Genomic DNA, 23,940 nt, shown 5'->3' with positions numbered 1-23,940 from the left:
GCACTCCTGGGATAACCCTGAGGGGGAATACCCTTCTCATTTGTTGCCAAATTCAATATGGTCTGTGATTTGTATTGTCTCATAATTTTTTTATTTAAAGTAATGCTTGCTTTATGGAAAAGGATATGAAGCATTTTCTTGTTTTTCAACTTTCTAGGAAAGTCCAGGAAATTGTTTTATTACTACCCCATTGCTTTGTATTTAAATTTAAGTGTTATACTTTGTTCCTTGATTGTTTTATATAGTTTACCAGTGAAATCACGTATCTTTAGAACTTTCTTTGTAGGTGTTCTCAAACTAGAAACTCAGTTTTTTTTTTTTACATATAGAGAGAGGCATATTCAAGTTATTTCTTGTTTAATACTGCAGATGAATTAGGTGTTAAGGACTGTTTGAAAATGTCCATCTTATCTGTTGTTTGAACTTATTCAACCTGAAGACTTTACAATAATTTTTTTATTATATGGTAGACTCTAAAATGATGCCACTTTTGTTATTTCTGGTGATGTTGACTTTCATACTTCTCTCTTTTTACTTAGTTCAGGTGGCTAGAGGTTTACTGATTTGATTATTATCTTCTCAACGGACCCCCTTTTAGCTTAGCCAATTTTACTGCCACCTCTCTGCTCCACTCCACTGATTTCTGTCCGCTCTCCGTGGTCCATCACCACTCCACTTAGCCCAGAGGGCATTAACCTCATACGCTTCTTCATTTTCTACCATAGATGTTCCGTGCTGTAAATTTCCTCTCAAAGATTGCACTGGCTGCATCCTACAAAGTTTGATACGTTGTGTTCTTATTTATTCATCTCAAAATTTCATTTTCTAATCTTTATTTCTTCTCTGATCCACTGATCATTTGGAACTATATCATTACATGTTCATACAATTATTCATGCTACTGGTTTCCAATTCAACTGCACTGTGGTTGGGAATGTGGTCTGTGTGACCCAATTCCCTGTACACATACTGAGATTTACATGTTATGGCGCAGATGCTTGGTTAACATGAGAATGTTATGTGTGCACTTGAAAATAATGTGTATTTTGATGTTGATAGGTAGGACATTTCCTAAATGTCAGTCAAATCAAGCGGTTATGGTTGTACTAATGACCTATACTTTTACCAGCAGCTGAAAATATTTTGAGAGAGACCTTTGTGGATTTCTCTGTTTCTCTCAGAGCCTCATCTCGTTTGTGTACTTTTGAAGTCATGTTGGGTGCATCAATATTTAGGATTGTCATGCTACTTTAATGGGCTCAGTCTTTGCCATTATGTAGTTGTCATTATCCCTAGTGATTTGTGGTTATGAATTCTCTGTCTGACATTAGTAGATCAATTTTCTTTTGATTAATATTAATATTAGCATGGTATATTTTAGCCTCATTACTGGCAGAATCTATATTTGCACATTGTCCCACTAACTATAATTAACTTATAACTTCCAAATCAATGCCTTTGGTCCTCTCCTGGCTATTCTGAAATGTGAAGCATAGCAAAGTATTAGCGCTGCCTGGTAGGCATCTTCCTCGGAGTTCAAATGAGGTGACGCCACACTTTTGTCTCCATTATCAAACAGAGGTGACAGGAAGATGGAGCCACGATGGACAGAGGCATTTGAGTCTCACCTCTGGCAACTGAGGGTGGGGGCTTCCTCAGGCCAGTTGCCAAACACTTCTGAACCTCCTTTTCTCTTTTATAAAAATAGGGATTACGGATGCAGTCATGGTGAGACTGCTGTCTACATGAGGTAGGTATCTACACGCATGTGCCTGTGCGCACACACTGTGTCATCCAGAAGAAACTACAGCACAGTTGCAGTTATGCAGTGTCCGTGCTGTGAGTGGCATGGACATGTACAGCCTGTCCTCTTCTTTTAGCCCTCACTGTGACTTTACACTAGTAAAGAGTGTCTTTTGTTCATTGGAATTGCTGATATTGTTTTTGTTTGCTTGCTTTTAATAAAAATCTGAGAACACAACCCCAGGTCTATGTGGGTCTATTTAGACCATCTACAATACGGGCCGTCTCCATTACTGTACTGCTCTGTCTCCATGAGGAATGGCTGCTTGCATCCTTATGACGTCATGGCCTCTTTCCCGACGCTGCACAGTGCTTGGAGACAACAGACAGGCCTGCAGCAGGACACAGCAGTTGCCATGCTCTCCCTGATGTGTGTCTTTTTACTATGATAGATTTTAATTTCATGTAAGTTTAAGTCCCAGAGCTGTATGGTTTTGATTGTGTTTAAATTGTCAGCTGTATCGTAAAGACATTTAAATGACAGGAAAAAATCCTTCTACATGAAGTTACGCAATTACCATTTTTAGCGCTTTTCATTACTGTGCGATGTGGATCTCCATACTTTCAACTTCTCTTAAACAAACTTTGAACAATTCTTAATATGGATCTATTCCTGATAATATATGTGAGTTTCACTGTATCTGAATGTTTTTTTCATTTTTTTAAAAAAGATAATTTTTGCTGGATATAGAAACCAAGGTTGACACACACATTTCTTTCAGGTTTACACTGTCTTCTCACTTGGTTTCTTGACACGATATCTACAGCATCCTTATCTTTATTGCTACTAACATATTATTCCTTGAGGTACTTTTAAGATTTCATTTATCACTCATTTTGAACAATTTGATTATGATTTGCCTTGCTGTAGTTTCTTTCAAAAGTATGTTTCCTCTGTTTTAGAGTCCACCAAGTGATTTAAGGTATGACTTTATAATTTTCATCAAATTTAGAGCAAGTTGGGTCATTATTTCTTTGAATTGTATTTCTAGCCTGCTTGCTTGTCCTTTACTTTGAGAGTTCAAATTATACATATATTGGGTCATTTAGGGTGGCTCCATTGTTCACTGACACTGTTAGTTTCTATTTTGTGGGGTTTTTTTTTGAGAATTTTATGAATAAGTACTATATTTATATCATTTCACCCTCCCTATTCCTCTTCCAACTCATGCCCACCCTTGAATTTATCACTACTTCTTAATTATTCTACACAGACACATGTGCATGCATACACACACACACACACACACACACACACACACACACACACACACACACACACAGCTCGAGGTCGGACCCCTGAGTCCTGTGTCTGACATATGTGGTGTCTTTAGAAACAAGGCCTTACCTTTAGGTTCTGTGAGGCAACCACAGTTTTAGGAGTTTCTTAAATTCTTCTGACCAACAACTCTAAGGGAGATCTTTCTGACCAGTGACTTAAAAAGGAGGTTCTCCATACCTGGTCCTGGAAATTTGCAATTTATTCCTCTTCACTTCCAGTTAGCAGGCCCACTATTGTTTATCCCATTTCCCTTTCTGTGTCCTGCTCAGCTCCTCCTAGAGCTCCTCTCCTCACCATTTGGATCCCCAGGTGGTAAGTCCTTCCGGCATATGCCAAGGAGTGGTATAGCTGGGTCACAAGGAAATTTTACTTTTAGGTTGTTGAGAATTCTTCATACACATTTCCAGAGTGCCTGGACTAGCTTTAAAAAAAAAAACCCTTTCATCTGTTTCATTTTTTGTAGTTTCTATAGCAACATCTTCAATTCATTAATATTTTTTGTTCAGCACTAATTCCACTGCGCTGTTTTTGTTCTGGACGTTTTATTCCTTTCAACATCTTCCAGTCTCAACTTTATGAGTTTCTAGAATGTAGCTCCGTTTTGATGCCTTCAAAAGCCTGTTGGTTGCCAATTGGCTCGTTGTGGGCCATATCCTCTGGCCTGTTTATACAGCTAGGTTTTTTCCCTCCCTTGCATAGCCAACATGTTGATTTCCATGTTTTTTAAGGGCTAGGTATTTCTTTATACCAATAGATACCCTTGAGTTTTGTCTTGTGTGTCTGAGCCGGTCTGAACCGGAAGCGGTCTGAGCCTTTTGATCTTTGCTTCTCCTATATCCTTGAACAGGAGCTATGCTCAGTTCCCAGAAAGGCCAAGTCCATTCATCTTGCAAATGTGTGGAGGGTTATTCTTCCTTGGCCTGTCTGGGAAAGCAGGCACTATTTCTGGTACGTGCATATTTTGGGCACTGTTAGTGCCAATGCTCTCTTCCTTGCTTTTCTTGGCATTGGGTAATGTGTTCAGATGTACATGGTGATTACTTTCCAGTAGCAGACAGGGCTTTCTCTGTGTAGCTCGCTTTCTCTCCCTCTCTTTCCCTCTCTCTCCCCTCCCTCTCCCTCCCCTTCCCCTCCCCCTCCTCTCTTCTTCCTTTCTCTGTAACGCCAGTCACTGTTGCCATGCCTTCTGTGTCACTGCCACTCTCCTCATGGACCACTGTCCTTGGTTGTCTAACGTCTCCTGTCTCAAAAGCTGCTACCATATATATTTGTCTGATATTTTTTTAGTAGCTAGCTCTGAGTGCAGGGTAAACCCAATCCCTGTTACTTAGCTGAATATCTGCTCTGTATCTGCTATCTGAAACCCTTTTCTGTCCTCCCCTTTCAGACAAAACCCTGAACTCCTGACACCACCTAAAACCACCCTCATGCCGTGTGCCTGCTCACCTCCCTGCCCGCCACAGCCTTTCTTGGTTTACCCATACAAGCCTCTCTCACTTTCCGAATTCCCCAGGTTTCTGCCTGCTTCGGGGTCCTCTACACGCCTTCTCTCTGTCTAGATACCCCTCTCCACCTGCTCTTGCGTGCTGAGTTCCCCCAATCCTCCAGCGTCAGCATCTGTCTCTACAGAGGAGCTGCTCCGTGCGTACTGGCCTGCTCTTCCCACGCCACAGCCCCACAACAAATTCCATCGAGTTACCTAGAAGAGGGGCTGTTTTCTTTTTCATAGCCGTGCCTTTGCCCTGCCTACCTGCCTTTGAAAGGCTCAGGGGTTGCGACCTATGGGAGACTTGACCAGTACCTTTTCCACCCCTTCTCTCCTCTCCTCTGGATCTGAATGAATGAATGGTCTCTCTTTGCGTTTCCTTAGCATCTCACCCACGCCTCCATCACAGCACTTTCAGACTACTGCAGGAATGCGTGTTCTGCCCCCCGTGTCTACACTTAAGCTCTTCCCTGGGTGCTGGTTTTTGTTTGGTTGCTGTCTGCGGTTTGCTTTTATGAACAGATGTCTGTATGGGGCTCTAACCCCGGCGAAGTGCTAACATGGGTACCTAAGGAACATGGACACGATGCAGGGGATGCCCTGCCTTTGCAAAAGGGAGATACCTTAAGTAGAACAAATCATATCAAATGCTATGGCCAATGCAATTAAGCCTTTGTCAAACTGCCCGCCTTGGCCTCCAGAGGAGAACACTGTTGAAACGCCTCCCAACTCAGGCCTAGGAGCTGCTGAAATGGGCAATTACTGCAGCGAACAATCCATTACTTGTACTGTCAACAGTGTTTCTCTCTCCAAATGCAGAGTGAAGTGGAAAATGCTGTGGGAACCTAGCGGCATTTAATATACTGATATGCCTTGGTAGGAGCCATTCTTTAACCTGGCCGTGACAACAGCACAATGGCATGGGGACAAGCGTGAGGTTAGAGCACTGGGGGCGGGGGGGGAGGGCACTTAGCCATCCCATGCCTCACTCTCCTCACATGTAAAATTAAACTGATAGAGGAGAATGCTTGTCACACCACCGTAGTTGCTATGGCGATGGACCGTGCACAGTGTTGTGCGGCTTCCGAGCCAAACCAATTTCTTTTGATGCTGCTTGTCACTGCGTGCGGGAGTAACGACTGGCAGGGCTTCATTTTCTTTTTTGAATTGGAAAAGCTGCTAGTGAGGCTTGGTGTGGAGAGGCCATTATGGTGCAGATAACCCAAGACTGCTGTGCCAACGGGGTGCTCAGCTTAGACGTACTTGCATGGCATGCTGGCTGGGCTGAACGGGTGACGGGACGTTTGTCACCAGAAGAATGGTAGACCCTCTCTAGTTCAGCATTTTCGAGCTCAACATCTTGGAATGCTGCCAGCCCGTCTGGAAACTCAGCTGGAAGTGATTAGCCAGACACAACAGCTGTATCTCTAACTTGAGGGTCCTGCGGGACAGCCGTCTAACACCTAATCCACTAGTGTAAGCGTGGCTGGTTGGAGGGTTAGAGATGGGGGCGAAGGGGTCTGGGAGGAGGAGAGACGGCTGCAGGGCACTTGCCATGTAGACAGCAGTACCTCCAGGCTGCCATAGGCTAAGGTTGCAAAACGTAGGCTGGGATTTTGGCTAATAAAAGCTGTAGGTTTACTTTAAAAAAAAAAATAGATATTCATGAAAGACCCGTGGGTAGTTACAGGATTTTCTGCCTTACTAGAGTTGTGCTTAGGTGTACGACTCTGACAGGGTCGTGCCTAGAAAACACTGCTTGGTGCCAGCTCTGCTTCTTTTAGACACGGGCACTACTTCACTCTGAACTCACTGATGACGTTGGGTACCAGGCATCTGAGTCCACCCTCCGCTCACGGATGGTGTTAGACGTAGGTCACCAGGGGCTAGTCTGTAGACACCAGGCACCACAGATGGTACACCGAAGTTCTGTCCTGTTGTCCCTGGAGGTTTCAATCATTTTTCACTCGCAAGAGTGTTCTACATGTTTCCCAGGGGAAACATATATAGGTTCATGTGTTCCCAGACCTGGGTCGAGTGCCTCTTCCCTGCTAACAGAGAAGCCTGGGCCCGTGAAGCTGCCTTCTTCTGTGTGTGAGGTGTGTTTATGAGACAGAAAGCGATGGAGGAAACAAAGGGAGTGAGTGAGAGGGAAGAGAGGACAGAGATATGCTTAACCCAGGCTATTATGCCCACAGCAGAGTATGGCTTCAAGACAGCTGGCCTACCTGGGGCTCACCGTACCCACTGCATCTCTCAGAGCCACAGCATCTGAACCCGGCTTACCATCTCCCCATAAGCCACTTCCTCTGGGCTGGGCACGATACTGTCATACACCCAAGGTAACCCGTTTCAGAACCTGGACTCTGGACTTTGTTTCTCTGGGTCCCCAAGTCCATCCCTGGAATTCCTGTCTTGTGAGGTGCTCCTTACACTCCACCCATGCTGCAGGGTCAGACCCCTCGAGGCTGCTCGCCCTCTCTAGCTGGCTCCTGTTTCAGGCCCAGGCTGTACACCACATCTCTTCCTTGCGTTGAGGTGGCCTGTGGTAAGATGTTATGTCCCTGCTTTAAAGCCCCTCAGAGTACAGAGGCATAGAATACCCCTGCACAGCCCTTGAATTTCACATTTTTCAGAAGCGTCAGCAGTGGTTTCTGCTGCCTTTCCCCTTCCCATGTGTTAGCTTTTCCTATCCTTTACAGAATAGCTAGGGGCTGTGGAGTGCATGACCAGCACCCACACATGACCGTCTGAGGCAGTAAGCACACCCTAGCCTCCCATTTTACAGAGGGAGAGGCTGAGGCTTTAGTGATGTCGGCGGCCTCTGCATTTGAGTGCATGTCTGTCTGCTGTGCAAGCGCCGGCCTTCAGCTGTTGAGTGCTTTTCCTACACAGTTGTCTTCTGTCAGAAGAGGCTTGTCCCATGAACACCCTTTAACTTATGCAGTAGGCACATGGTGAGATCAACACTAGTAACTAGTAATGAAATACATCAGTTATTACAACTACTACAGTAGGCTATGCAAATGTGGCTCTTTATACATCTCCCCGCCCACTTCATTATACTATGCTTGCATTGCCTGTTTGCTGTGGGCTTCTGAAACCACAGGAAAAGCAAGAAAACGGTTCTTGCAGGCGGGTGCGTGAAGACACTACCTCCCACATCTCCTTTGATCACTCCTCACCTTACACCTTCAACATGTCTTTTCTCCTTCCACTGTTTGAATTACTTGGCTCTTTATCCTGGCAGTAGCTCCTCCTCAGGAGTGTCCCCTGCCCCAGCCTTTCCCATAGGTCCCACCTTGACCTTATCTCCATGGTACCCTCAGCCCTCCCAGTAAGACTGTATCGATTTCCCCGAGGGATAGTTTGTGAATCTGTCAGTCAGTGAGTGAGAACCTAAGAGCTGACTGTAATGCTCTCAGACCCACATCGACTCCCTACTACAAGGGGTCACCAACCCTTCTTGCCTCATGCAAGCCTCCACTTATTACACGAGTGTGAAGGCAGAATATCTTTCTGCCTTTCAGGTTCTATGGGTGGGTGAACAGACCCTGAGTTTTGACGCAGCCTCTCCTCCTCGGACGCACATACATACAGTCTCATCAGTTGTGACTGGAGAAAATACAAGCATAGAATGGTAGCTCTTACATGCAGGACGCTGCTTTCTGGAGCCCCTCTGAGGGGCCATGGTCTTGCCAGCTCATATAAAGATGCTGTATCTTAGCTTGGAAGAATTCACGGTTTCTCCCTCACCTGTACTTTGAGAAAAGACAGCTTCTTGGCTAGTCAGGAAAGGAGGGGTGAGAAATGTTGGGTCACATGCTGTCACTTTGGGTGATTTTCATCGGGGAATGGCAATGTCACCAGCTCTGCTGGGCTGTTAGTGTGGACTCCCAAGGGACTCTTGCCATTCAAGCAGTTCTTACCAGCGGAGCCGTTCTTTTCTTTCTGTCTTTAAGGTCTTTTCTTTTTCCTCTCATACCCGCCTAGAGCAGACGGGCTTGTCATCATGTTTCATCAGCCCATGGGAGGTGGTGATGCTGCTCTCAATCTGCTTTAGAAAGGAGCTTCTCTGGCTGGTCCTCATCCTACCTCTCCTGGGAGATTCCTACCTTCCAGGACACGCTAACACCCCCAGCAGTGATGCCATCCATGGGCATCTTATAGTTACATCACCAGGAAAGGTGTTGGGAGACGCTGTGCCAATCTTGCTGCCCCATGGCGTCTTCTTGTATGCCATAAGACACCGTGCAAGTGTCTGTATATTCTCCATGCGCCTTCAACTGCCAGTATGGGGTACCAGAAGGCAGGCACATATGCTGGAGATCATAAGACTTCAGGTTATGGGAAGCTGTCCTGACTCTCCCCACATTCTGGCTTGAGAGACCTAGCCCCAAACAGACCCCATGACCTGCATGCCAGGAGACCCCTAGTTGATTGCTGTTAGGGAGAATCCCTGGGAGTTTGCGTCCATACCTGCTGGGATGGTGGTGGCCCCGGCTTGGCTGGCTGTTGGTTGAGCTGGGTGCCGAAGGCAGCTGCCTGCTGGGAGGGAGGTGGCTGTGTGATGCACATGGTCCTGCAGTGCGCTGGGAGGCGGAACAGGCCTGTTGGCAGTGGCTGGGCTGCTCAGACTCCCACCTCCGGGGTGCATAATGGTGGCCATCCCCTTGGCCAGTGGAGACCCTCCAAGCACAGTATTCCAGGGTGACCCAGCCCCTCCTCCAGGAACCCTGTGAAAGCAGGCAGAATGAAGCCAGTGAGTGGGCTCAGGTAAAACCAGACATGCACCATGGCAAAAACCAGCTCTGACCTACAGGCTCTGAGAGATGAAGGCCGAGTGGTCCACGGAAGACCTACAACAATATCAAGACAATACTTTAGTCAAAGAACGCCCTAAGGTCAAGCTGAGCATCAGGAAAGCCTCTGTTGTGCTTGGTTTTTAGAGTGACGTGCTTCTAAACATTACTAGGAAGAATAGCAGAATAGCAGACTCTGTCATGTCTCGTAAGCCCGATATTTCTGAAGCACGGCGGGGCATGATGCTGGCTACTCCCCAACATGCCTCTATCTAGTTTCTTCCAGCCACTGAGTAAGGGCACAGGCAGCAATGCCATGACCCTCTGCAAGTGTGTGCCTCTGAGTGCAGTGTACTCCGGTGGCTTTGGGTCTACACATAGAGGCCAGGAATTCTGCTGTCACTCTGACACTTGTCCTGTGGTTTCGGCAGTTGTCCGCAGTTACTGTGAGGGTAAGAGATGGTGTCAGTCTTGGGCAGGGCTTGAGAAGCCTAGGCCTCTGAGATAGTGAGTTTGGGGGCTCCTGGCAATTCCATCTCCTGGGGATTCACAGAGGGGATCAGTGACTTCCCAGCTCTTCAGTCACCAGAGTTAGACCTGCCAGGAATGTCTGCTTTTTTTTTTTTTTTTTTGGTACCCGTGTCTGTGAGCTGTTTCTTAATAAAACAAACAAACAAACAGACAGACAAACAAAAGCAAAACAAAGCACCCAGTTGAAGGCAGTGGAGTTCAAGGTGAGAACTACCAGGCTTTATTGATTTATTTATCTTGGGTTTGTTGAACTCCTAATATAATATATATAAATGGCATGCAACGAGCCCAGCATGCAAACCCACAAATGGCTAGTGTGTCAAGGGCTAGCAGGATCTGCACACTCACTCATGACCCACAGCAAGCAGCGCTCACAGGCTTCAGACAGGACATGGGAGAAGGCTTTCCCTAGAACGTGGACCTAAGACCCGGTTCCTCAAAGAGATGCCAAGTGTCACTAGGAAGCAGAAGAGGTGAGGACACATTTGGAGTGTGTGAGGGGAGCCACTCCAGCTGGTGACAGTCCCTCCATCACTGTCTGAGAACCCCAGGCAGGGGACTTTGCCTGTATTCAGTAGGAGCACATAAGAAACACTGGTCAAGTTGCTCCATGCTAATGAAGAGAACCCAAGAGGCTTGTTGGGAGCGAACATCCTAAGCAGCCATCCCCCTGTCCAGGGAGTATGATTTAGGGTACAGGAGTTTCCTGAAGGCCCCAAAGCTGTTCCTCATGCTCCTTCCTGCTGACAATTGCCTGAGCGAAGCATCTGTCACCACACATGTTCCTTGTCTCTATAACCCCCTTCTTCCAAGACCTCAGGACGGCCCCTCTCCTCAGGCCTCTGAGCATCCTCCATGATGCCCTGGCTGCAGAATAAAGCTGCAATACCAATAATACATGTGCCCTCCAGGCACTTTCTGAAGCCACTTGGACAGGCAGGCATCAGTATGGCAACTGAGACAGGCAGAGGGGCGATTTACTATTTTCTTCAGTGTCTTCTAAAAGACATTTAAAACTATTCATTCACATGTCCGCTGGTGTTGACCCTGGCTGCTTTAAGGGGATGCTCTGAGTGACACCCCAACCGCCAAGTGGTGGACCTCATAGCACAATGGGAAATTCCAACAACCCTGGGCTCTCTCTTCAGTGAATTTTTAAAATTGCTTTTCTCATTTTATAAAATTATGTAATTGAGATTTGTAAAATTGCTAGAAATTACAGTAAGAAGATTTTTCAAAATTACTTATAGTGCTGTAAGTCATTAACAGTCATTACTTTACGGCATGTGTCACTTTTCTTTGTAAGGTTGTGTGTGTTTTACATGTACATATATACATATACATGCATGCTGTGTTTATACTACAAACATGTGATATATGTATATATCATACACATGTACACATGTTATGCTCATGTGGTACAAATGCACACATACATGTTATGCCTGCACTGCATATATACACATGTACACTATACCTATACTATGCACACACACTACACATACCATGCACATACTATATACATATCAAGCTCTACATATATGCACATGACAATGCAGGGAACATACATTTTCATGCTATACAGCTATACTGTAAGCATGTACCTGCTCCATACATATTGCATGCATGTTTTTACATGTGCACAACACACACACACACACGCACCTTTATATGCATGCATACATGATAACATCCTACACACATTGCATATACATGCTCACACACTTGCATATACATGCATATACACTGGCCTTGACTGCAAGCACATATCCTGAAAATCTCGCTCTCTGATGACATTCCCACCCCATTCAACTGCCCTCACTGCAGCACCTGCTGCCACATTCTGTCTTCTGGGCAGCCAGTAAGAAAGCCTAGCAAATCAAAGCTGGCAGAGGAGCCACTCCTCAGAGGAACTCAGATGTCCCCACAGCCTAGGGCTCTGAGTAGCCAGGGACCAGCCTCCAGCATTTCTACAGCCTCAGGGGAGTGCAGGACTCACTCCCTTCTTGGTCAGGTTGCCAGGCCCTCACCTGGAGACAGGCGTCACGTAGTTCCCGGGGAACACCCCCGAGACCCCGGTCTTTAGCGAGGCCCCCTTGAACCAGCCGTCCTGGCACTTCTCCAGCACGCGGTACATTTCCCCCTTGCGCAGCTCCAGCTCATCACTCTTCTGGGGCTTGTACGCATAGAGCGCCAGGTACCTGTGAGCGGAGGACGAGGACAAGGGTCAGCGGACACCTCTGGGGGACGTGATGGATGACGGGGCACACAGGGCACACGTATAAATGAACCCTGCCTAAAGGGTAGCTGCAGTACATAGAGTTCATCACCTGACTCGATCATACCACAGATACATGAGGTGGAGGGAAAAAACAGGAGCATGCCTAGTGCTTGTGGGTCTGTGGGGGGGTGGGGGGGGGGGGGAAACACTACCCTGGTCCACCGAATGGCCAGGTGGTATGTGGGTGGAGTGAGGGGTTATTTACTTTGTGTCAGAGAAGGGAAGATGCTTAATGAGGCAGAGCGATGCCTCCTCACATCTATAGCCTGAGCCTGCTCTCTGGATGTCACAGGTTTTTTGTTTGTTTTGTTTTGTTTTGTTTTCTCTCTTTCTCTCTGCTTTTCGCAGTCTGGTATCTGAGCAGGAGGAATCTCAGGGATAGCTGAGTAAAACTAGCTGGGTCTGGTTTTCCAGGCAGTCTGAGCTGGAAGAGAACCCTCCAAGCCTCCTTCCAGAAACCGTGGCTTCCCTGGAGCAGTATCTGCACTAATTATTTCATGTCGTCTTTTTCTTGTAAAGCCTCATTTGCAGAGAAGGCTGAAGAGACTTCCGGCCTCTTTCCCACATAGTGAGGACATGTGGATCTCTCCCTTGCAGTACTAGTGAGGAGAGGGCTCCCCTCTTTCTGGACTCGAGGGGACAGTTGACTGTTAGAGGAGCCTGCACATCAGATACTTGATTAAAAGACCCAGATGTGAAAGTAGATGGGGGCCTCGGTTCTGTAGAAGAGAACAGATGAGCCGTATCTCAAGAATCGTGTACCAAGATATGGCCTCGGGGGCACTACTGACGCTATTCGGGTGCTGCAGGTTCCTGGAAACTCCTCTACATTATCTATACAGCATCTGGGACTGCTAGAGCCCCAGAATTCCTCCAGCACCCTCCTGATTCCAGGAAGGGCCTTCACAGGAAGTGGAAGCAGAAACAGAACACTGGAATTCCTGGGAGGACCTGAGGAGGAGCCAGAGGTTTCCCCACCCTACAACCACATCTGCCCTCCTCCTGCAACCAGCCAATCTGCAGGTCCTCTGGTTCAACCCAGCAGGGGCTCAGAGTCCTCTGTTCACACGCTTCTATGCCTAGGGTGAAAGCCAGGTGCATGTTCTTTGTTTCACTATGTCTGGGAACCCCCTGGGTGGCTGAGGGCAAGCAGCAGCCATCAGGAGAGGACCCAGGGACATGCAGATCCAGTGCCCACCCAATGTCTATGTGACAGGAGAGAAAACCAGGGCACAAGCCTGGTCTTTAACAGCTAGAGAAGAAATACAACAGGTCAGACACAGGATGACTGCATTTACACACCGTGCCGTCTGTTTTTATGCCAACTTCACACGTGCTAGAGCTATCTGACAGGAGGGAGCCTCCATCATCCGGCTGTAGGGCATTTTCTTAATTAGTGATCGATGAGTGAAGTCCCAGCCCATGGTTGGTGTTTCCACCCCTGGGCAGGCAGTCCTGGATTCTATAAGAAAGCAGCTGGGGCTGGAGAGATGACTCAGTGGTTAAGAGCACTGACTGCTCTCTTCCAGAGGTCCTGAGCTCAACTCCCAGCAACCATCTAAAATGAGATCTGGTGCCCTCTTCTGGCTTGAATGTGTACATGCAGGCAAAGCACTATACATATAATAAATACATCTTTAAAGAAAAAGAAAGAAAGCAGGGTAAGCAAGCCACAGGGAGCAAGCCAGTAAGCAGCACCCCTCCATGGCCTCTGCATCAGCTCCTGCCTCTGTGTTCCTGCCCTCATTGCTTTTGATGATGAGCTGTAAATGAAATAAGCCCTTTCCTCCCCACGTTGCCTTTTGGTCATGGTGTTTTAGAACAGGAATAGTAATCCCAACTAAGACACAAATCAAGACTTAGATGTGCTGTATGTACACCATAGAGACGGGTGTGGGTAACCTCTTCCTAACAGCTGCTGAGGGAGGAAACAGGAGCAGAATGGCTAGAGTGTTGGACCTTGGTAAAAATGACACAGGATGCAAGCCTGCTGTCAAGGAAACAAGAAGTGCAAATCCTGGCTAAGCTGTCCTCCTTCAGTCCCTGTGTGACGTCAGACCAGGTTCTGACTTTGGCCACAGCGAGATGCTAAGAAGGATGACCGATGGCTCCTAGGAGCTGTTGTGGGTCTCTAGACAGCTCAACCCCACCAATTTACATATGCCCTTGGTGTTAACAGGGACATGGCCCCGTGCTTCACCAATGCTTGGAGGGGGCAGGGCCCAGGCTACTCTCCCCTATTAAAAAACCCTTGAGGACCCGTTTCTATTCCTCCCATTGCTAGAGTTGCACGGAGTTTGGCGTGTACAGAGGAGAACTGTGGCCCCATAACCTGATCTCTGCAACAATAGTATCTGCAGGCTGCCCAGGGCTGCAGCCAGGCCTGGTTGCAGTTGTCTGTAGGGTACACCTGCAGAGAGCACAGACTCCTGGGGGCCCTGTGCTGTGTGCACATATGGCCTCAGGTCTGTGGACATGAAACATCTCTGAGAAAGTACACGGCTACTCCCCCAGGTCCCTCAGACAGGCCTCTCAGCAGGTTTTGCTTGAGTGTCAGGAAATGCTTTTCCACATAGGTCATTCCAAACGCAGAGGCTCTCAGACTGGGCAACTGCCTGAAGAAGGCTCTCGGAGTTTCGCTTTTCTTTTCCTCACTTTTCTCTTGGCCTTCTTGCCTAATTCTTATACTGTCTGGGGGAATCTGAGCAGCTGTGTTCTCTTGGCACAGAGAACCCTCCTAGCAGGATGCAGCTGCTGCTGACATTAGGTCATGCTCACCTCACAATGGGCTGAGTGCACGTGAGGGGAGCTGTGCTTTAAGGAAGGGCAGAAGCAAATCTTGCTGTGGGAGGCCCTGGATTTCAGTGAAAACATCGCATAGGCTCCTGCCTCAAGACAGTTTTCCACCGTCTACCTGTAGCTTCTATCCCTTTACACATCACACTGGGTCTTCCAATAAGACAGAGTTTTAACTGACTGATGGTTCAATACTTTCTCTTCAGAACCAGGCATTTGGTACATTTCCAACAGATACTTGTAAAAACAACAGGAGTGCTGGTTTGGAGCCTACGCTCTAAGTGTGGCGAGCCTGTGCAGACGTGAGAGTGCAGAGCTGGGAACAAGGCGGGCCAGCTCCACTCCATGCTGCTGCCTCCCTCGATGTTTCCTGCCATCAAGGTGGGGCTGCCTGCCATCACTTTACCTGCTCCAAGGGGACAAAGGCCCAGCAGCCTTGCGGCTGTTCAAATCTGAGTGTGGTGAATGGAATCCAGATAACACTTCTTATCATATCCGGGACGTCACTGACTGCAAATTGCAAAGTGTGAGCAGCTGTGAAAAATGCCCACCAGCCTCCGAAGGGTCTGGCAGCCATTCTTGGGCCCTTGGAAGAACAGCTGTCGAATAGCTGAATGCTGCTTCCCTTTGAGGATTATCTTTAACTCAGTATTTTAGGAACCCTCGATGATTTTATGGGACAAGGACTTTGCACATATGTTTCAGCATAAAAGGGGAGTTTGCATCTTTTCCTACAAACACTGAAAATGAGGATTGTTTACCAGTGCCTTCAAGTCATTTTAAGACTTTCAAGATTTGAAAAGGCCTCTTTCAGCATTCCGTGTTTACCTACAACACAGGTGTGGCTCCCTAATGAGGTAATAAGGTAGGAAAATGGAAAACTGAAAGCTGAACATGGCTGCACATCTGCTGTCCTGTTTGCCTACCTGGCACTGAGCCTGCAGGCACCATCATGGAACAGAGACCCAGCGGAATGCCTGCCTACCCCTTCGCTTACTTCAGTACAGATGCTGCCAAGAGACGCATCATTTATGTTTTCAGAAAGATAGCTTTGTAGGTCACGATGCATTAAGCCTCAGCACATAGGGCACCTTGCTTCTTAGGAGTAGGATGCCCGAGAAATGTATTGCATTGCATGACCAGAGACAGGGACAGTGCTGACATGATGCCCAGCAGGAGAGACGTATCCTTCCCAGGACACCTGAGGGCCCTCATGCCTCACTTCTCAGACCACAGCCACTGTCTTTGACTTCGAGAACTTATTTATTGGGTGTCAGCCCTACAGAAATATGGCCTCATCATGGTGCCACGGGTGAGACAGGGTAAGGGGAGAAGGCAGAGGCACAGTGTCTGCTGTGAGCTAGACACGTGGACTCCTACAAGGGCCACACGGGCCCTAAGGCTCCACACTGAGGCTGGAATGGTCTGAGAACCGCCGCTGCTGTCACATGTGCAGAGTCAAGGACAGGTCTATGACTCACAAGCATAGCATGGCCCAAGGATGGGGCCACACGCTGGCTGAGGGAGTCCCAAGCAAGGGCGAGCACAGCTTGGGGTAGGCCTAGCTCTGGAGTCAGGGATGCCATTTGGCAGCTCTGAGTTCAGGGCTGCTAAAAGGCTCACTACCTAGGGGAGTGCCATTTAGATTGCAACAGGGCACTGACATGTTTGGCCTTTTAATCTTTTCAAAGATTTATTTTTTTTAAATGCCTTTTAAGAGAGAGGGAGGGAAGGAGGTGGGGGGGGGAGAGGAGAGAGGGAGAAGGGGGGAGAGGGAGAGGGAGAGAGAGAGGGGGGGGGGCAGGCGCACACACATACTGTTGGCAGAGACCAGTGGTTCCCTGGTGCTGGATTTACAGGTAGTTATGAGCCACCCAATGTGGGAGACAAACGTCGTTACTCTGCAATAACAGTTCCTACTTAGTCTCTGAAACCTCTCTCCAGCCCCTTGGCCTTCCCATCTTCTAAATTTGCTTTGCTTGATGAGACCCTCTTTAGAATCTTAGTCTTCCACATTTGACCTACAGGTGAGCACTGCTGGGTGAACAAAACTTCACCATAAAAAGATCATTGTAAAAAAAAAACCAAAAACCCACAATCTTCTCTCTCCTCTTTCTTCCCTGGGTGCCTCAGAGGGGTGACAGAAGCAGATCGACGTGCCGTGCGGCTTCCTGTGCGGCTTCCTGTGTATGGTGTTTGTATATCTGGCAATTCACTTGCGTAGCGGGATGCTGGCTGGAGTGGGAGTATGGTACCCAGCTTCTGGTTTCTTTTATGAATCAGCTAGAAAGCATCCATGGAACACACACACACACACACACACACACACACACACACACACACACACACACACACACATGACGTGTACACAGAGAATGGTTCTAACAATCTCCATCAGACTTGACCAGACCACCCCCAGGGAGTCTAAGCAGCCCACTCCCTGCACTGCTCACTTCCAGATTCCTAGCGACAGCCACAGTAGTGCCACCTTTTACTGGTCCTTCACACCCACACCACTCAGCTACCTGCCTGGTCTATGTGGGTGGACGTCCCTCAAATGCACTTGTGCCCAGCGTCTGGCATGGAACTAGAGAGAGATACACAGGTGTGCTTGTGGCTGGCACGGTCCTCACTTTCCTGGCGCTCACTTTTTGCCTGCTTCAGAAGGCACTAGAAGCTTGCTTGACATAGGCCTTCATCGAGCGCTCAGTGCAGTCTCCCCTCACACCCAGATGGGCTGGGCCACCACCATGTTCCAGTGATCACTTCTGCAGATGTAACAAAGGCTGACACCAAAAAGACAACAGCAGCAGGGACTGGCACACCACTACCCATAGCTTTTGTGCCAGTTAGAAAAGGTGCCCCGTGTAACAGGTGGCCAAGGAAAAAAGTCACTCCTGGCATGAAGCCGGGCCTATAGTCAGAGGCAGAGTGTCAGCTCTGACTCATGGGCATGGTATCCCAAGGCAAGCCCGGATTGTACAGGCTGGCCGCTGTGATGACCAGGTGTGGCACTGTGCGCTCACGTCCAACTCATTGGCACATGTTCAGCTTGCCCATTGCGTGTGTCTTCAGTGAGCAAAAGCGTTCACTGCTGTCTACAGCTCTCCCTTCCGTTCTAATCATGGAGTGAGCCAGGCTCTCCCATTTCACATCCTTTCTCCTCCAGACAGCAGCTTGTTCACACCGATCCACCATAGCGTGAAAGATTTGCTCCCATTGCTCCTACAATGGGTCCCACTTCTGCTCTTTTCCGTGTTAGAGCCACCCCAGGTACGGATTGGGGAGATGTGCACCCACCTATCTACTACTGTGTTCAAAGGATGGATACCTTAGGAGGAGGAGCCACAGGTATGGACAAAACTCGGGCAGGCTCTCCCTCTACACAAAGTGAGGCAGTGAGGATGCTGAGTGAAAGTTGACACCGGAAAGCCAAATAAGTCCTCCAGGAGGACTGAACGGGTTCTGGCACTGAGATGTGAAGAGATGACCAACCTCACGCACACAGATCTGTACATTTTACTGAGGGCAGATGTTAGCCTGGCTAGCTAGAAATAAGGCCGCAGGCAGGGAGGAGCCAGCGTGGTGCTGCCCACTATCGCCAAAGCTGACCTGTAGACTGGCCCCTAAGATACTTTGGGAAAAAAAAATACCCAAGGGCTTACACTCCTCTAGCTCAGTGCTTCTCAACCTTTTTAATGCTGAACCCCCTAATCGAGTTCCTCATGTTGTGGTGACCCCTAACAATAACTGTAACATTAGTGTAAATATCAGTGCTTTCTTAGGCAACCTCTGTGAATGGGACCTTCTTGACCCACAGGTTGAGAGCTGCTGACCCAGCCTTAGCTGACTGATGTTAGTAGGTCCTGCTGTTATAACGGCGGGGAGCTGGCTGCTTCATGAGTCTGTGATAGATGGTTCCTGAGTTGGATATGGCTTCATCAGAATCCTCAGTATCCCAGAACACAGGGCTCACACTGTGCCTTAGGGTGGATTAGTGGTCTTTGGCCATCAGCACAGGTGGTGCTAGGGTCCTGAGGGGTGCTTCCCTTCGGATCTCTCCCACTTGCTGCAAAAACACACCTCACGTGACCAATGTTAACAACCGACTCAGAGGCCCAGCGTCACCCAGGAAGTTCCCTTGAGCTTCCTTTTCCTGGCCTAAGTGATAAGTTCTCTCCTTCCTGTCCTTTTTCTGGATTCCTGGAGGTCTCCCAGGTGGCATCTGGGGAGCCACCTGCAGATTTGGCTTTGCTGATAGGTGGTGACTGTACCCCACCGGCTAAGTCCTCTCCTCTATATTGATGGTGCTGTCCTAGGAGCCAGGAATTAGGACTGCCCTCAGCGCATGCTGGCAAACTGGTGTGGAGGAGGCAGATACCCTGCACCCAGGTGAATCACCTCAGATTGGTTTATGAATCCCAGACCTCTGCTGCACTGTCCTCTCCAGTCAATGGCCCATGGCACTGCTTAACTGAGATGCTTCCTCCTGCGGGATGCCTCAGCGGTTCTTTTGTCTTTCTCATGCTCTCTCTGCCTCCTTGGCTCCTCACATCTGGCTTGCAGATGTTCATGGAGAAACGGAGGCAAGAATCTCCTTCTCTTGCATTTAGGGGTACCTCCTTCTTGTGTGTTCTCATCAACTTCTGGACCCTTAATTGGGCTTGGCTCTGACCTGGGCATGGCCTCCAAGACCCACACGTCCATACATTCCTAGCATCAATGGTTAGCAGACTGGCCAAGTGAAAGGTGTTTAAGTTCGAGAGTTAGAGGGAATTACAGAATAGCAGGGGAGGAGAGGGAAGGTGTGCGGGGGGTGGGGGGGGGGTGAGCCTGTCTCTTCAGAGGAGCTACCCCTTCGTGGACTGTGTGCGCAAACGTCTTGTGTGCCAGGCCCTTAGGAACCCGATGTGAACCTTTTCTATAAAGGCAGCATCCTGTCACCAATCAATGGGCTGCCTTAGAAAGCCAGGCTTCGTCAACATCGTGGCTTGGATTTTTAAGCCACACAAGGACTCTGGATGAGAGTCTACTGTGAAATACTGTCCTCTAGGCAGAACACGGCCACTGCCCTCTTAACCATAGCAGCTGGTCCCTGCAGCAAACCTTTGTAACACAGTCTGCTGACAGCTCCCTAGAGGAGAAGAGGGTGAGAAGGGCATCAGGCCTTACCTAAGCTCCAGCCACTCCCTGCCTTCCTCTGCCCCTGAGCTGTACTCCTGCATTGGGGCCATGTTGTCTGAGGAGATGCTAGTATATAGAAACTTAACTGAAAGAAAAGCCCACTCAAACAGCTCTGGGGAGGTCACCATTCCTGCTGGGACAAAACTTTTTTGATGCTGCAGTTCTTTGGTCGGGGGGGGGGGGGGAAGCAACTCATACCCCTCTCCTATAAGTGACCCTCCCTCCTGTTCCTGTAAGTCCAATAAACCCTTTGTCCACTGATGCAGATTTGGGTGAGGTGGTTATCTCTTGGTTGTCCTATCTGGAGTAAATGGATGCACAGTCACGTGTCCCTTGGAAGAGCGAGCGCAATGGGGTCTTTTGGAGCTATTTTATCACTAACCCCCCCACACTAGCTTCCTCTGGGCCTTTGTCTGGAGTGTCCAGGCCATAAATCCTGGACACACTTGGGGCACTGCTGCTGCAGCTGTTTTTATAGCTGTAAATTCTCCTGTTCCAACCGTGGCTTACAGCTACTGTTACAGGAAGGGCGGTCAGTTAAGGAACTGTACCAAGAAGTACGGCTCAGTGGACAGGCCACGCGCCTCCTCGACAAACTCACCTTCTGTTTCAATAACGTGAAAAATATAATTTTAACCATCAGGTTTCCAAGTTGAACATGTTGTGTTGTTGCCACATGCGTGGGGATGTCTGAGCATCTCTTGGCTGCTCAGTGTACAGCCACAGATGTGCACTCTGTGGTTTTTCTCTGGCTCCTTAGAAGGTTGGCATTCATCTGCTGCTCACACCATCACCGTGTTGCCTGCTGACTCACCCCTGAGTCTGGCTACTCAGATGGGTGTCTCAAGATAAACAGTGGCAGTAGGGCCTCAGGGTGAGGTAGGGAGTGGGGTGAAGCCATGCTGCAGGTCCTAGTGACCTCGCCTCTGTGGTGGAGGGGGACTAGGAAGGAAGAGGGCCCTTTGTGTTTAGGGTCCACACCCGAGGCCTCAAGAACGTACTTCGGATGACTCCCAACTCGTGTGTCTTAAAGACACAGACGCCTTTTCTGGTAGATGGCCTGACACATACGATTTGGGAGCCCTCCATATCCAGAAACAGGATGCCTTGATTTTTCAAAAATTTGTGAGGACACAAAAAAAAACGTACCTAGGTTCATCACTCTAGCTTGTGCCCTGCCTTTCATTTGGGGACCTGCACCAGATCCGTGTCCTATAGACAGGAGGCCCCTTCCTCTGGGTGGTACCCTGCATCCTGATCTGCACTCCAGATTTCTCACTCACTTTTCTTGGCCTCTGGCTTGTAATGAAACCACAGGAGCAGACCAGGAACGTGGGCAGACATGGTCAGCACCCACAGGATCCCAGGATGCCCAGTGCACCTAAATCCAGAGATGCTCATGTCCCAAATAAAGAATGGCTCAACCCTTGCATATACTGTATGCCCCATCCTGTGTCCTTATCTTTCAGTGGCATAATACTGAATAAAAAAATCTATGTATCACTTTATACTCATGGCACGAAAAATCCAAGTTTTGCTTTGAGGAAGTTTCTGGAACTTCTTTATGACTATTTTCTATCCATGAGCTGTTGAATTTAAGGACAGCTGAACTTACAAATGGGGCAGGGCTAACTGTATCTGAAGTGTAGTCCTGCTGAAAGTGGGCATTTTAACCTGAAGACCAACCCGGGATAGAGCTTATTAGTCTAGTTTCCTTTGGAAGCCAGGAGAAAAGTGGATACACTTCAGACTTCTTAATTATTAAGGTGGTCAATCATGGAGGTTAGCAAGTTTAAAAGAAGGCATTCAGCATTCAATAAGAATCCATTCTGAAGTCAAGTTAGGCAATCTGAGCCAGGCCTCATGAGCGAGGCAGCGGTGCACCTGGGTGGCTAAGGCTAGCCCAGAAAGCTTACCCCCAATGCATTACATTTTGCACCAAACAGATCCCGCCTGTCCCACTGTCACCTGGGCTGACAGAACTCTGTCCCTATTCCTATATCTGCCAAATCTGTCCACTCCCCCTTAAAGCATCCATTTGAGACACTGAGCTCACTGCCAAATGCTGAAACCACCTAATTCTTGAGACGACTATTTAAACGGGGGTTTTAAAATTGCTCGTATCCTCTAAATGCTGCAATTTAGCAGAGAAATTTTCTGCAACGAGATAACCACCCCATTTCCTGGCAGTGATTCATGCCGTTATATTTGGGTTGGCATGCAGCTGGCCTGCCTCGGGGTGGCACCTCTGAGCTGGCAGTATGGAGCTGCTGCCAATATTTCTGAGGGGATGTCTGCTGACCTCACCACACCCTTCCTTCCTCAGGCCAACCCAGATCTCAGAGACTTCTGAGACCTGCTCCAAGAATGGCTGACTCCTTTCCTGACAGACCAGTGAGTGTCTGTGCTGTCAAATACCATTCATTCCCCCTCACTTCTCCTAAGCATCCTAGGGACAGTAGTGTTAAGAGACTTTTCTGGGTTTTGTTTTTACACTTTTCCTTTTGGGCAGCATTAGCGCATGTCCGTAACTATTGCACAGAAAAGACAGAAACCATGTGTGGAAGTGGCAGTGTGCGGGGCATGTCGGCAGACGTGAGGGGTGGCTCACACGTTGAGGGGCAGCTGGACTTTGGGAGACGTGCTCTGTTCGCCAGCCGCCGCGGCAGCTCGTGGGGTGGCAGCAGGGACAGGTCCAGCTGAAGAGCAGTCCTGAAAAGAGACAAGAGGATACACGAGTGAGGAGAAGAAAGATCCTGCCTCGGGAAACAGCAGGTCAGCAGCAGCCATGAGTCCCTCAGCATTGAAGCTTCTACCTCCCCGGGACTCATGCATCCTTGCCATGGCTATTAGTCATAGACGGCATTCCATTGGAGGGAGGTCGGTGGCCCTAGACACCAGTCCCAAGGCATCTTTACAGAGCCCCTTCTGAGTATCCTACCAAGGTCAACATGGCAGAGACAGTGTCGGGGAGGACTGGCCTTATTAGAACCTGAATTGATCATGAGTGTGTGGAAATGAAAATGCAGACAAAGTGTTCTGCAAGCAAATTTAGGTGGCCGTGGCCTGGGAACTCAGATTTCGGTGCCCCCAAATACCATGCTCCAATGAGGAAACAGTTTCATGAAGTGTGTTGTTGTTTGTTGTTTACAGTAACAGAACAAAGACAATCATAAAGCAAGACACTTTGCAAATCCATGGGTGGCGACATTAAGTGGGTTATTACCACACAGTGGAGAAGTCTCAGCTGTAGGCCCTGATGTTCCCTGAGAGCACAGCAAGTCCTTTGATTGGCAGAGAATAGAGTTCTATTTATCAGGATGTTAGGTCTGACACTGAGGTGGGCAAGGGAAAGGCTCTTTAGCTGGGCTTAAAAAATAGCCCAAGAGACGCTGTAATTAGGCTCTGGGCCTACAGTATTCTAAACTCTCCAGACCTACTGAAGTTTTAATCAGTCAGCTTTTGCAGACTCAAGCTCTTTCCAAGAATTCTTCTTCACAACTGCAAAATCTGATAATTGAAAAGTGGCATTCCCTGGAGCTGAACACTAACTTCTAAAGAGGTGACAGCCATGAGACAGCAGGATGACCAGGGATGACAGGGTACAGCATGCCCCACCCCCACCGAAGACTCCACATCTGGGGTCTCAAGACTTCCAGGGCCTCTTTTTTATCATGGTATGGGTTGAGTGGTATTCTACTTCGAGGCTGTGCCTTCCAAGTGTGTACTGAGCTCTCGGGGTAAAGTTCAGGGAGGCAATGACATTTTAGCATAG

General features: G+C 48.4%; 1 protein-coding gene across 2 annotated transcripts in view; it reads right to left on the bottom strand.

Moving 5' to 3' along the window:
• Nucleotides 1–23,940, bottom strand: part of SH3RF3 (SH3 domain containing ring finger 3) — a 286,187-nt gene that overhangs the window by 34,934 nt on the left and 227,313 nt on the right. For both annotated transcript variants that reach the window (XM_084753564.1, XM_084753565.1), the window contains exons 5-7: nucleotides 22,777–22,877; nucleotides 11,935–12,105; nucleotides 9,051–9,307 (exon numbers count right to left, since the gene is read on the bottom strand). In XM_084753564.1, coding sequence (XP_084609690.1) covers nucleotides 9,051–9,307; nucleotides 11,935–12,105; nucleotides 22,777–22,877 — 529 coding nt within the window. The remainder of the gene's footprint in view (nucleotides 1–9,050; nucleotides 9,308–11,934; nucleotides 12,106–22,776; nucleotides 22,878–23,940) is intronic.

The sequence above is a fragment of the Acomys minous genome (assembly GCF_964271855.1).
Source record: "Acomys minous genome assembly, chromosome: 13".
Lineage (NCBI taxonomy): Eukaryota > Metazoa > Chordata > Mammalia > Rodentia > Muridae > Acomys > Acomys minous.
The sequence above is the reverse complement of the archived record's forward strand: the minus strand, read 5'-3'. Positions and strand labels throughout refer to the sequence as shown.